This window comes from Meriones unguiculatus, chromosome 3, assembly GCF_030254825.1.
Source record: "Meriones unguiculatus strain TT.TT164.6M chromosome 3, Bangor_MerUng_6.1, whole genome shotgun sequence".
Classification (NCBI taxonomy): domain Eukaryota; kingdom Metazoa; phylum Chordata; class Mammalia; order Rodentia; family Muridae; genus Meriones; species Meriones unguiculatus.
In genome coordinates this window covers 28,627,322-28,639,852 of record NC_083351.1, presented here as the reverse complement: position 1 = coordinate 28,639,852, position 12,531 = coordinate 28,627,322, and the positions used below count along the sequence as shown (strand labels likewise).

At 52.6% G+C, this 12,531-nt stretch overlaps 1 protein-coding gene across 3 annotated transcripts in view; it reads left to right on the top strand.

The window, feature by feature from the left end:
* The window catches only part of Rims3 (regulating synaptic membrane exocytosis 3), a 39,124-nt gene that overhangs the window by 11,785 nt on the left and 14,808 nt on the right, over nucleotides 1-12,531 (top strand). Inside the window, exons 1-3 of one of the 3 annotated variants that reach the window (XM_060379666.1) lie at nucleotides 3,465-3,482; nucleotides 4,559-4,757; nucleotides 9,525-9,772. In XM_060379666.1, coding sequence (XP_060235649.1) covers nucleotides 9,556-9,772 — 217 coding nt within the window. In that variant the 5' untranslated portion in view covers nucleotides 3,465-3,482; nucleotides 4,559-4,757; nucleotides 9,525-9,555. Of the gene's footprint in view, nucleotides 1-3,464; nucleotides 3,483-4,558; nucleotides 4,758-9,524; nucleotides 9,773-12,531 lie in introns of those variants that run through there. The other 2 variants (XM_021639481.2, XM_021639480.2) reach the window with 2 other exon arrangements.

The window sequence follows — 12,531 nt, the reverse complement described above, 5'->3', positions numbered from 1 at the left end:
AGTGCAGCCCTTCCAGCCTGCATGGAGCAGCTGTCCCCTCCATCAGCTTGTTTCTCATTCTGCACGCGGTGCCAAATTGATCTCTGGAAAGCACCGTGCCTAAATCTTGTTAGATTTCACTCCTACAGGATTAAAGACATGCTTCTTAGCTCCACAGTCAGGGCCCTTCATTGACTGCTTGCAACCTCTCCTTCCAGTCTGCTCTTCCACGTGGCATTTACCCTCTGCTCCTCTGCTATGCTCGGTCTTTGAGCCTCTGAACATGCGTGTTCTGTAGACCTTCCCAGGGGTTCCCATTGCTTTCATGTACAGTGGCCTCAGTTTCCCCATTTCCACCTGTCTTCTGCTCTGCTCTGTCCCATACTTCTTCCCGATGCCTTCTCTGGTTTTCCCCATCCTCTGGTGTTCTTTCTTTTTACAGAACACCCAGAGCGTTTCCCTTAGCATCTCAGGTCCATGAGTGGTCCACAGGCCAGCAAGCAGCAAGGGCAGTGTCTGGAGCTGGTGAAAAAAAACAAACAAACAGAATTTCAGGCTCCAGCTGTGAACCCTAGAGCCAGAATTGCATTTCAGCACAATCTCTAGGTGACTTGTGTCCACATCTGAGTCCAAGAAGCACTGGCTAGTGTGTTCATTGAGTATCCTGCCTGTATTGGTACATAACCAATCGCCAGGGTATGGGGCATAATCTCAGAAGCCAAGTTTAGTAGCAATTGTGATGGCTGCCATATTGGCCAGATTCCACAGTCAGTGGTGGAGGAGTGGCTAGCGGAGATGGTCAAGAAGATTGTATACCCCTCCCACCTGGAATCGCTCCCCTCCCAGGCAGGCCCCAGAGCTCAGGCAGCAGGCTCTGTAACTGCCTGCCGAGAATATTCTGCTAACCAAGGAGCAATCGATGCCTCAACAGAAAGCTGCCATCAAGCATGTAGTAGAACGTGTTCCCGCTCTCAGCACACATGTGGCTGGAAATGTCTGCTATTTTAGCATATGTTTTGGAAAGGAAAATATTTATTGTTTTTTTCCTTTATTATAGCATTAATACACTTTCTAAAGTAGTAGCTTTAGAAAACACAATATGTCACAGGGAGAAAATAAAACTGACTCATGGTTCTCCCCTCCGTCAGCTTTCATTTAGTACTTTTGGTTGCCATTCATTCCTCCAATAGATACGTCCAGAGTCCTGCTACCTTGCCTGAGCCGTGCTGGGTAGCAGGGATTGAGGGTGAAGAGCACAGTTCCTGTTTTTTAAGCAGCTCTCAGCCTGGGGCTAGGCGTGGGAGACGGCACCGAACAAATCACAAGCAGAAGCGTGTTCATTTCCCAGGGCTGCTGGGACGAAGTGCCACAAACGAGATGGCTCGGAGCATCCGGCTCTGTTCTCTGGAGGTTGGAAGTTTGAAATCCGAGTGTCTGGCAGGGCTGATTCCTGTGTAGACTCGGAGAGGTAGCCTCTCCATGCCTCTCCCCTGGCTTCTGGTGGCTACTGGCAATCCTCAGCAATCCTTGGCAATCCTTGGCTTGTTGATACTCCAGTATGGACTTTCATACCATCCTTCCTTTGGCTCTGTTCAGAGCTGTCTTTCTGTAGGGGACACCAGTCAGAGTAGGGACAACCATCCACACCTTTCAGGATGCCTTTAATCATATCTACAAAGATCACATTTTCAGTAAAGGCCACACACTAAGGTACAGGGCATCAGGACTTTAACCCGTAACATACAAGGACAGAACAGAGTTTTGGAGCAGCAAAAGAGGAGACTTACTTTGCCCCAGACAATTGCCAGGAATGACGACCTTCAAAGAGGGCCTGAGAGAAGAGCAGGAATCAGGTAGGCAAGGGTGGAGGGACAGACAAGCATTAGTTCGTGAAACATGGCGGTAGGGCACGCTGTAGAAGAGTGTCCCAGGGAGACAGAGGAGACACAGTGGCACTCGTGAGGAATGAGCAGCAGGTGTGGGCCCGTTACCGGGTGGGGCAAGAAGCTAGGACATGGTGGGACCAATGGGAGGAAGTCAGGGACTGGAGGCCAGTGATGGAGATGAGATAGCAGAGGGGTGGGTTTCATCCTGTGTTAAGACCACCACCTCCTCCTCCCGATCATCCTGGAGGCTGGCTGGCTTGCTCTGACTTGCTGGTTCCAGAGGCTACACAGAGCCATGTCCTCGGGAGCCCTCTGACTGGGAGAAGGCACATGTGAGCTCTGTGCCCGGAAGGAAGCAGGAGATGGGCCTTGCTTTCCATAAGCCTGCTCTGCACGGGAGACAGGGCTCCTCAGGCTCCAAGGCTGCTGGACCAGTGAGTGTGCTGAGTCCCGGGACAGAGGGAGGGATGTGAGCACTCCACCCTGCATTACTGGGAGGGCTGTGCCTGAGAATGTCCAGGGCCGGGGTGATGCTCTGGAGGCCAGAGACCCAGATGGTGGGAGAAGACAGGTCTCTCAGGAACATGTCAGTGCTCTGCCCTCAGGGACTGTCTGGAGCCTGGTGTCTTCCCTCATAGAACCCAGCTCCTCCCTTACCACACCCTCAGACGTTCCTTGTGTGTGTGTGTGATGGGAGAGGACCCGCCCTACCAAAGCTGCCTGTAACCACCTCGACTGGGCTGGGTGGGCCAGGCTGGGTGGAGGAGAAGTGGGTCAGCTGGTAGCCATGGTGACAGCAGCTGCTCCCTGCCAGCCTTCCCATCTCTTTACCACAAACCTCACCGATGAGCTTCTTTGTCCAGTCTAGCAGAGATGGGGGGCCAGGAGGATGGGATTGGGGGTTGGAGTGTGTATGCGTGTGTGTGTGTGTGTGTTCCAGCTCACACAAAGGCCTGCTCCACGCTGGTTCGTGAGCCTCATCCTAGCGAGCCAGGCTTGGGATAAGACATGGCTGGCTTTCCTGCCAGTGGAAGCCAGGGGCTTTGCTGTTGCTCCTCTGACTGGGCAGGGCCAAGGGGAGGAGACACTGTGTATGACTGTTTGAAGGTGTGTACACAGTCTGAATGTCTGTGTGGCCGCTTCTTTGTGTGGGGCAGCATCTCTGTTACGGCATGCACGTATCCATGAACACATGTGCTTGTGTCTTTAAAACGTGGGTAGCAGCTTTGTGGCTCTGTATGATGTGATCACATTTAAAATTATGTGTGCTCTCTCTCCTCTCTCTGTGTGTGTGTGTGTGTGTTGTCTGGAAAGAGATCTCCACATTAGGAGAGTAGGTGAGGTATCATGCCCTCCCCCGCTCAAAGCCTAGCCCCCCACACACACACATACCAACCCTCCCACCTCTCCCTAAGTAGAGGAGGGAGGGGCTAGAGTTCCGGGCCTCTACCAGAGTTTGAGGCAGGGCTCCCAGGCACCAGACCCAGCATCCAGCAAGAGCTCTAGATCAGTGCTGGCACGGTTTCGCCGGTTACCTCCCGTCACCCCACACACCTAGAGGGCGGTTTCCGGTGATCTTCTTAACCCCTGGGCCTCCCCTTGGAGAGGCTGCACGCGGTGAGTAGGCGCTCGCACCTGGGGACGTGTTTACCACGTTCCAGGCGCCTTCGCTCACAGTGAGCCGCTAACCGCCCAGCTGGGCAGTGAGCACACACACACCAGTCTTGTTTTGTAATCTTTTATCTAACACTCTTAAAGCACACGTGGTCATCCTACTTTAGGGAACAGGAGCCATGTGCAGGGGGTTGGAGATGGAAACCCTCTGATTCCGCTCAGGAGTGGCGGGCCTGGCTGTCACTGCCTAGCTCCTGAGCCTTTTTTTTTTTTTTTTGGTCCTTCTGCATCTGCTCCTGTTGACCTGTCATCAGCTGGGAATGTTGTGTAGGTCCAGGTGGTCATTCGACTCTTCTTAGAAGAATGGAGGGTTAGGGATGCCGGGTGACTGTCTCAGAGTCAGGAGTGCCTCCAGCCCCGACTGCTGCGCATGTCACAGTGGTCACAGCCCGTGGGTCGCAGCCCTTTCACAGGGGTGGCCTAAGACCAGCGGAGGACACAGGTATTTGCATCACCATCCACAACAGTAGCAAATTATGGTTACAGCTATGAAGTAGGAACGAAATAACTGTGGTTGGCTGTCACAGCAGGAGGACGTGTGTTAAAGGGTGGAAGCCCGGCTCTAAGGGGATGATGCTACACAGGTACGGGGGATACACAGGCAGCTGATAGAGCAAGGAGGTTTGGGGCCCAGAGGTCCTGAGCATTCTGGCCTGCGCGAGTCCCTCATATCTTAAAGAATGTAGTTTGTTTGAATGCAGTTGTGATGGCACCTGTCTGTCATCCCAAACTTTGGAGGTGGAGGCAGGAGGAACAGGAGTTCAAGGGCATCCTTAACTATAAAGACTAGGCGGTCGGCCTAGGCTACTTGAGACCGGCTCCAATTAAGGCCGGTGGAGCACTGAGTTTGAGGATTTGTGTAACAAAACGAGAGGAGGAAACAAAATCTGAAAATTGGAAGGATTTGCTCAGTGTCCCACTGCTTTCAGAGTCTGCTGGTTTTCCTCCAGCAGCTGCTAGAATTCCCTAGGGACAGAGGTATTAACTTGCTTTCTTTTGTGCTCAATTTCTTCCCTTAGACACCCTGTCATCACATTTCCTCCTCCTGGAAGCCTGCCCTGATTGCCTTTACCTCCTTTCCTGAAAACTGGTAACTCAGCAGAAAACGAAGCTTTGTGCAGATGCCCTAGGGGTGTGCTGGTGAGAGAGCACAGCCCCCTGTGATGCGGAGCACCACATCCAGAGTCAGCAGCTCAGTGAGTTTCTCTTTCTCTGCAGGTGAGAGGGAGCGAGCCCCTGACGGGTGATGGGAATCTTGGCTTTAGAAGACAGGTTGGAGCATGGCCTTGGATGCACCCCCCTTCCATTCTGGGGCTTGGTCTACCCCTCCACAGTTGAAAGGCTGGATTAGGAAGGGCATGTCAGTTTGGGCTCAGGGGCTGCTCTCCTGAGCTAGTGCTGGGGCGCTGTATTGTGGGCCTTCTGAGGTAGACAGATGATGGGGAGAGGTGAAGGAGCCTCAGGCACTTGCTGTCCTTCACGCCTAACGTTCCGCGGGCTTCCATGCTGTAAGAGTGGCTGGCTAACTTTATCTTGGCTTTTTGGGTGCTTCATTGATTGCCGAGAAAAACTGTTTGGCTTGTTAGCCACATTGTCATGGAGACAGAAGGCTGCAGGGGGCTTGGCAGGGCCTTGAGACCTGCTCCAGAAATTGGAGAGTCCCTAGGGTAGCAAGACTCCAGGTAGAGAGGTTCAGCTCTTGGGGCAGAAAAGGACACACTGGGCCCATTCATGGATGTCTCCCATCAGATCCTGCTCCTCTGCTGCTGTGCGGTGGGTGGGCATCGACACAGAGGACCACAGGAGGATCACAACCTTGAGGGGTCATGAACTGGGCAGAGAAAGAACCTGCTCAAGCAGGGGAAGGCTCGATGTGACCTTCATGGAAAGGGCGTAGCTCATTGGGCCATCGACTAGGCCATCAGCATGTGGCACGCTATGTTCTAGGTTCTATCAGGGCCTCACTATATCTGCTCTCTGCTGCCTCCCCTTCCACAGCCCTGTGATCTGACAGCTCAGAGGGGTTCCTTCCTCTGGGCCCCAGTGCAATTGATCCCTGTGTCTCTGACTTCCCTGCAGAGAGGACTTAGACATTTTCTTGCTGTCATCATCCTCCCCCATCTCTCCTTGCTTTGACACAGAGTCTGATGTAGCCCAGGCTGGCTCTGAACTCATATAACGGAGGATGACCTTGAACTGCTGATCCTCCTGTCTCCACTTCCCAAGTGCTGAGGTTATAGGTGTGCCAGATAAACACACATTCTGCCAACTGGGTTATTTCCTCAGTCCCAAGAGCCTCAGTCCTGAGCCCACCATTGACTGCAGCATGTGCTCTCAGATCCAGCTCCCTCAACAGAAGGGCTTTCTCAGAGCACCCAATTTGAGCCCCTCCATTGAACCTAAAGATGAGGAAACCAAGACCCAAGAAAGAGCACAGAGGGAACCTGCTTATTTTCTGACCCACATCTTCATGCCCAACCCTCGCAGGTTTCTGTAGTAAGACTTGTGGCCATGACCCCAGGCCTAGCACTTTGGGTCTGACTCCTCCCGCATTCTCGGGGAGTGGCCTGCAGGCTGGGGTCATCTAAGCACTCGTTGGTTCCTCAGGTAGATGCTTGAAGATAAGAATATGGCTCTCTTGGTAGAGCCCTGGATGTTGTCTGCTTGTCCGTCTGTGTATTATTCATGAGGAAACACGAGCTCCCAGGTTGGCAGGGTCTGGAATTCTGTCCCTTCTCACCCCTCAAGTGTTCTGGAGCTCACCACAGAAGTGTTTGCTTTTCTGGCTATAATCTAGGGTTTCTGCCCCTGAGATGTTCTCACCAGCTTGGGGAAATTGTTTTCTCATCATAGACACTTTCTTAGCAGTTTTCTCAAAGAACCCAGAGACTCGGGGCAGAGCCTCCCCTGGGGGGATGGGTGCTCTCCTTCAAGGATGAGGTCTGGATGGAGGAGCAGGGGCTGCTGGGCATGTAGGACTCTTTGCAGATGCAGGAGACTTGGGTTCGAATCCAGGCCTTGCCACCTCCTAGCAGAGTAGGTTGAGTTGTTCTTCTGCCCCGAGACTCGCTGCTCTCATCTGCCAAGAAGAGATAACGAGGCACCTCACAGAGCTACCGTAGTGGGCAAATTAGACTCACACTGTGGCAGGTTCACAGCATCAGATAAGCCCTGTCCCATCTTCCATCAGAAGACTGTACAGATACCCCCAAACCCACACACACTGGCACAAGAACTGGAAACTAAAGAGAAGAGATGAGCACAGGCCACGGGGACTTTCCATTAGCTCTAAGGCTGATGGGGCATAGAGAAATACAACCCCAGGTTCTGCAGCACCATTGGGGGAGAGCAGTCCCCACAGCCCCACAGCCCCAAAGAAGGCAGGAGGAGGCCTTGACCTACCCTCCCTCTTCAACCTTAATTCGCTGGGCTGGCAAAAGCCATGTGACAGGACCAGTAGCCGCTCTCAGCTGCGTAGGGACTGTCTTCCTCGGCAGCCAGAAAAAAAAAAGCCTCTCCCCTCCTCCCCCCCGCTTCATTCCACCTTCATTTCCCTTCTCTTTTCTACATCCTTGTAAAAAGTCAGTCTCTCAAAGCAAAATGTCCATCCCTGGGGTGCACAGCTAGCCCAGGAAGAGAACTGGATGCCGGCATAGAACAAAGATGGTAAGCAGAAAGAAAAGGTGGCTTTCCCACTGTGCCCGGGGAAGAGCCAGCTAATGCAGCCTTGGACTCAATGGCCAAGTCATAGAGCTTGGTGGCAGGAGACCACCCCACTTCGGAGGCTGAGGGGTGGCTAAATGGGTAAAAGACTTGCTTTGCAGACACAGAGGCCCGGATTCAGATCCCCAGCTGGTTTAGTCAAGTTACGGAACTGCATGTATGGTCAGAGACCCTGTCTTAAAAAATAAAATGGAGAGGCATTAAAGGCAACGCTGGACATCAGTCTCTGGCCACCACACATACAAACATAAAGAGACCCCACCTCCATAAGCAGGGACCATAGATGCCTGCCATCCCCTCCCCCAGAGTGTCTCAGAGTCCTCTGTCCTCCTCTTCCTGGCTCTTATCGTAACCAGCATTAAATATTTAATGGTATAATTAGTTATTTACTGTCTGTCTCCCCTCCCAGACTGGAGGTCTTGGGAGGGCAGGACCAAGAGGACCTGGCTCACTGCTATATCCTTGGCACTCAGCCCTGGCCTTGGAATTTTAGGAAATTAAACATTTGTTGAATGCAGTTAATGAGGACAGTAAATTTTTATACTTTGGAAAAGGATTTGGCAATATAGTCCAGGAATTTTTTTTTTAAAGTCCTAATATCAGGCAGGATGCTTTTGGATATAATGGAGAACAGTGATTCAAACTGGCTTAAACAATAGAAAACACATCCTTTCTGAGCTGAGTACCAGAGGAAAGCAGGCTCCAGATGTGGCTCGATGTTCTCCAGGCTACGTGCTGTGTGCAGGCTTCTGCTTGCAGTTGGGCTGAGGTGGGAGGGGGCAGGGCTCTGCCACTCCTAAGGTTAATTGTTTGAGCATGGTCAGATGCCTACTTCTGAACAAATGACTGCTGAGGAGAAAGCCAGTGACCTTAGCTAATCAGTATCTGCCTCAGAAACAGCAGGCAGGGTAGCCCCTGCCCCAAACCACTGCCAGCCAGCAGGGAGAGGGTTGGGGGTTCCATAGCAGTCCACACCCTTGGCTGTCAGGCAGTCTGTGTCTAAGGAAATCAGCAGGCCCAGCGCAGAAAAAGGTTCATCTGTGTCTGCTTGTTTGGTTTGAGACAGCGCCTCAGGTAGCCCAGTCTGGTGACCATGAACTCCTGATCCTCCTGCCTCCACCTCCCAAGTGCTGGAATCACAGGCGTGAACCGTCACGCCTGGCTTCCATGTTTATTTAAGAGAGGAGAGAGAAATTTGGATCAGATTCAAGAGGTAACTGCATTGAAATATTTAAGTCAATTATGTTCTGTCTGCACAAGGGATGATTACAGTGGCATTGAAACATTTATACAAAGTGCTAATGACATGGGGGAATGCTTACAATATGATGCTAGATGAAAAATACCAGGATTTAAGATTGTATTTACAGTACGAGTCCAGTTATGTTTCAGGAGCACAGAACGGAGCTGAGTTAAATGCCGACAGTGAGGCCTCCCTCCACACCATAGGGGACCGTGATTTTTGACTCCACTTTAGACTTTTCTGGGCCGGTCCCTTCCAGAGGAGAACCCATTCCTCAGACTGCACGAACTTCCATTCCTGTGCTTGTCACTTGCTCTGAGAGCAGCCTGCCTTGGGACTTCCCTCTGCACACACCCCCTAATTTAACCCTTACAGCCACCCTGTGAAGTGAAAGGCCTTTGTGGGTTTTCGTTGTTGTTGTTGTTTTAATTTTGCTGAGGCATTTACCGAAACTCCAATGTATTTGGTCACAAAGTCACCCAGCCTTTGTAGGGGAGCCTCTGGAGTTCTACCTCAGCCCCGGGGTCTCCTGCCAAACAGGGCATCTGCTGCTTGTCCATAGCCGGGCACTAAAAGCCCCATCTTTGTCCTCTAGGGGGTTTCTTTATTTTATTTTACACACTAAAATGTTTTATGTTACATTCGTGTATTTAGTGTGGGAGGTAGTGTGCATGTGGCATGGTTTCTGTGGGAAGGTTAAAGGTCAACTTGGGGGAGTTGAGCCCTAGGACCATGTCAAGTTGGCAGAGTCCACAGAGCCAGCTCGCTGGCCTTGGTGTTGATTGTGGAAATGATAAGAGGAGGGAGGGGTGGCACCCCTGGCCTCATACACATCAGGCAAATGACAATGCCCTCGTTTATTGAGTCGGATTGGACATTCATCTGTTCATTTCATCCATACCACCTCAGAGAGGCCGAGTGCCCGACCCAGACTCACACAGCTAGGAAGTGGTGGGGTTACTGGAGAGTCTCCGGGTCTGATGACGGAATTTCCCCCCCACCCCACCCCACGCCTTCAGAATCGCCTGAAGCCCTGTTGCCCTGGGGACCATGTTTAACGGGGAGCCTGGTCCAGCCTCGGCTGGGGCCTCCAGGAACGTGGTACGGAGCTCCAGCATCAGCGGCGAGATCTGCGGATCCCAGCAAGCTGGGGGTGGGGCCGGGACCACCACAGCCAAGAAACGGCGCAGCAGCCTGGGCGCCAAGATGGTGGCTATCGTTGGCCTGACCCAGTGGAGCAAGAGCACGTTGCAGCTCCCCCAGCCTGGTAAGGGGTGGGGAGAGGTGGGAAGGAGGAAACGGGTGTGTTGCTGTTGAGTCCCCAGCCACTAAGGGTAGACTCGCACTTTGTGGATGCTGTTTGGGCCGGCGTGTGCGACATGACGTGGTCCCCACTAGCAGGTAGTAACAGTGCAGAGAGGGAAAGGCCGGTGCTCCAGACTACAGGGTGCAGGCTGCTGGAGTCTGGACTCAAGCCCCAGTTGCCCTTCCTAGTTCCTGCTCTTCGCATGCTGCCACCTCCACATACTGACCTGAAGTTATTTGAAACAGCCATGCGAAGACACGCATCCTCACGATCCTGTCCTGGTTGTCATTTCTTAGTCCCCTAAGGACAAAGAGTCCCACAAATACAGTTGCACAGCCACACACAGGTGTTGCAGAACCACAAGAGAGAGACGGAAATACATGGCTTATGTAGCGACGTAGCCAAGAGTGTTCATTAGCTCAGGCAAGCCGGGAAAGCGTGGCCCAGTCATTCGCATTACGCTGCTCATGGTCACAAATAACCTCTAAATACGGTTCTCTGAACACGGACAAAAAGAGCCACGCCACTTAGAAGGGCACAAGCCTCGCATACGCCTTAGCTGGTACACCCTCAGGTATGGTTTGCTCCCCGAGGTGTATGGTATGCATCCTCAGACATCCGGCTACAGAATTCCGGTTATGTTCAGAGTGGGGGCGGGGGGCACCACCTTGTCTCACACAGCCACACGTGCGCCCCCCCCATCACAGAGGAGCCTGTCCTCCCCACCCAGACCCCCTCAGTTGTGGCATCAGTCCAGACACCAGCTGGCTTTGTTTTAACTCTCTTCCTGCTTATTTTGCTCGGAGTAACAACTCCCCCCCCCCCGCCAAACCTTCAAGGAGGCAGCTGGACGGGGGTGGGGAAGGGTAGAATGCCGGAGCATCCAGGGAGGATGCTCATCAAGACGCCCCATTGGGGCTGGTATTTGGGGGTGCTCTTCCAGATCTTAAAATAGATCTTTACAAAGCTGTCTTCAGGAACACGGGGGATGGTCTTTTCCAGCGCTCAGGCTCCGGTGTGATTTCCGCTCAGGGAAAGGCTAAGTGAGGAAGGGGTTTTGGTTGTTAGTGCCTTTGGGTGGGCAGTGTAGGCTCTGAGAGTGGGGAGCAGGAAGGCGGGCTGCGATGAAACCCATCTGGGGATCAACATTAGAAGATCATGGAGGTGTTGGACCCCAGAGGTCTGTGTCTGGTAGTAGAAGCAATGAAATCCAGCTTCAGACTCAAAGACGTCTCGTATGCAAAGTGATTGGGAGAGACAGTCTCCAGGGCTAAAGCAGGGCTGGAGTCACCGGGAGCCATTGCAGAGATCTGCTGGGGCTTCGGACAGCAGCAGGCTGGGCTGAGAGCAGATGCCAGGAAGACCTGCTGCCTTGGGGAGAGACAGTGAGGACGGGGCCTCTGGCTACCTTGTCTTTGTGGTATATGAGGGCATGACTAGAGGCCCAGGGTCTGGGGCCAGGGGAATTGCCCAGATGCCCTTCCAAGCGCAGGTCCCCGTGAATCATCTAATCACTGAATGTCATAGCAGGAAGGGCCCCCGAGGTCAGCCAGTCTCATGTACTCATTTATCTATAAGACTTCCAGAGTCTGAAGAGAAGATACTGCCCTGGGGAATGACCTCAGGCTGGCCTTTGCAGCCTCCCCCCCCCCCCCAATCATTTACTAGCTGGACAGTTCAGGCAAGCTGCTTCGCTCCTCCGAGCCTGCTGTTTGTTTGCCGAAGACATTAACATATGCTTTATAGAGCTACCCGGGGATTAAATAAGATGGATGTGCAAAAGCACACAGCCTCTTGTGACTGGCACATGGGAGGCGCTCAGCAAAGTGTTGTTGATACTTTTTTTTTTTTTTTAAGATTTATTCTTTACTATTTTTAAGTGTGTGTGTATGCCAGTGTCTCAGCTTAGAGCAGCTTCCTGGCTGGAAGGCTCAGGCAGGCCAACTCACCATTGACCCAGGGACCGCTGCCCTAGGAAGGACCCTAGAAGGGCGCCCCTGTTGCCCTAACTGGAATGGCTTGATTCCCTGTGGGGCTGGGCTATGAGGAGTCAGAAAGAATTCCTCTCCCAGGCCTAGCCTTTGAGGCTCTCAGGCTCCGCTTACAAGAACCTTCCTAGTTCATCGGTACCCTGCTCTGGCCGCCACCCTGCCTGGTCCTCTTTGTTCCTCTGCCCCAGTTCACACAGTACAGTGTCTAGTCTGTAACAGCAGCCTCCCTATGGTCTCTTGCCTGACTGCCCTCTTCCAGTTATCACTATGCTGCCCCATTGCAGATCTCCAAAACCTCACCCTGGCCTTTAGAGGGCTAGTTCTGGCTCCACAGCTCCCCGTGGAACCGTCTGGAAAGTCACTTTCCTCTTGGGATTGTTTCCACTCCTGCAAAATGGAGCTAACAATGCCATCTTCCAGCTTCCTTTGAGATCTACCAGTCCTCTGCACTGTGAGAACAACGAAGGGCGAGGTCAGAGTTTTGGGGTCCTGACCTAGTCTGGCATTAATTAGGCTGAATCCCCAGAGGGTCGTGCTGGACTGAAGCAGCCTCCTTCTAAGTGTCCAGTACCAAGGACAGAGCCCTTCCCTCCTGAGCTGTCTCTGAGTCAGGGGCTTCTAGAAGATGCCAGAGAGTGTTGCTGCAGGCCATGACTGCCCCTCTTTTTGTATGTGAGGGGACAGATAGAATGGCTTCTATCTATTCTACACAGATAGAATCGTTCTCCA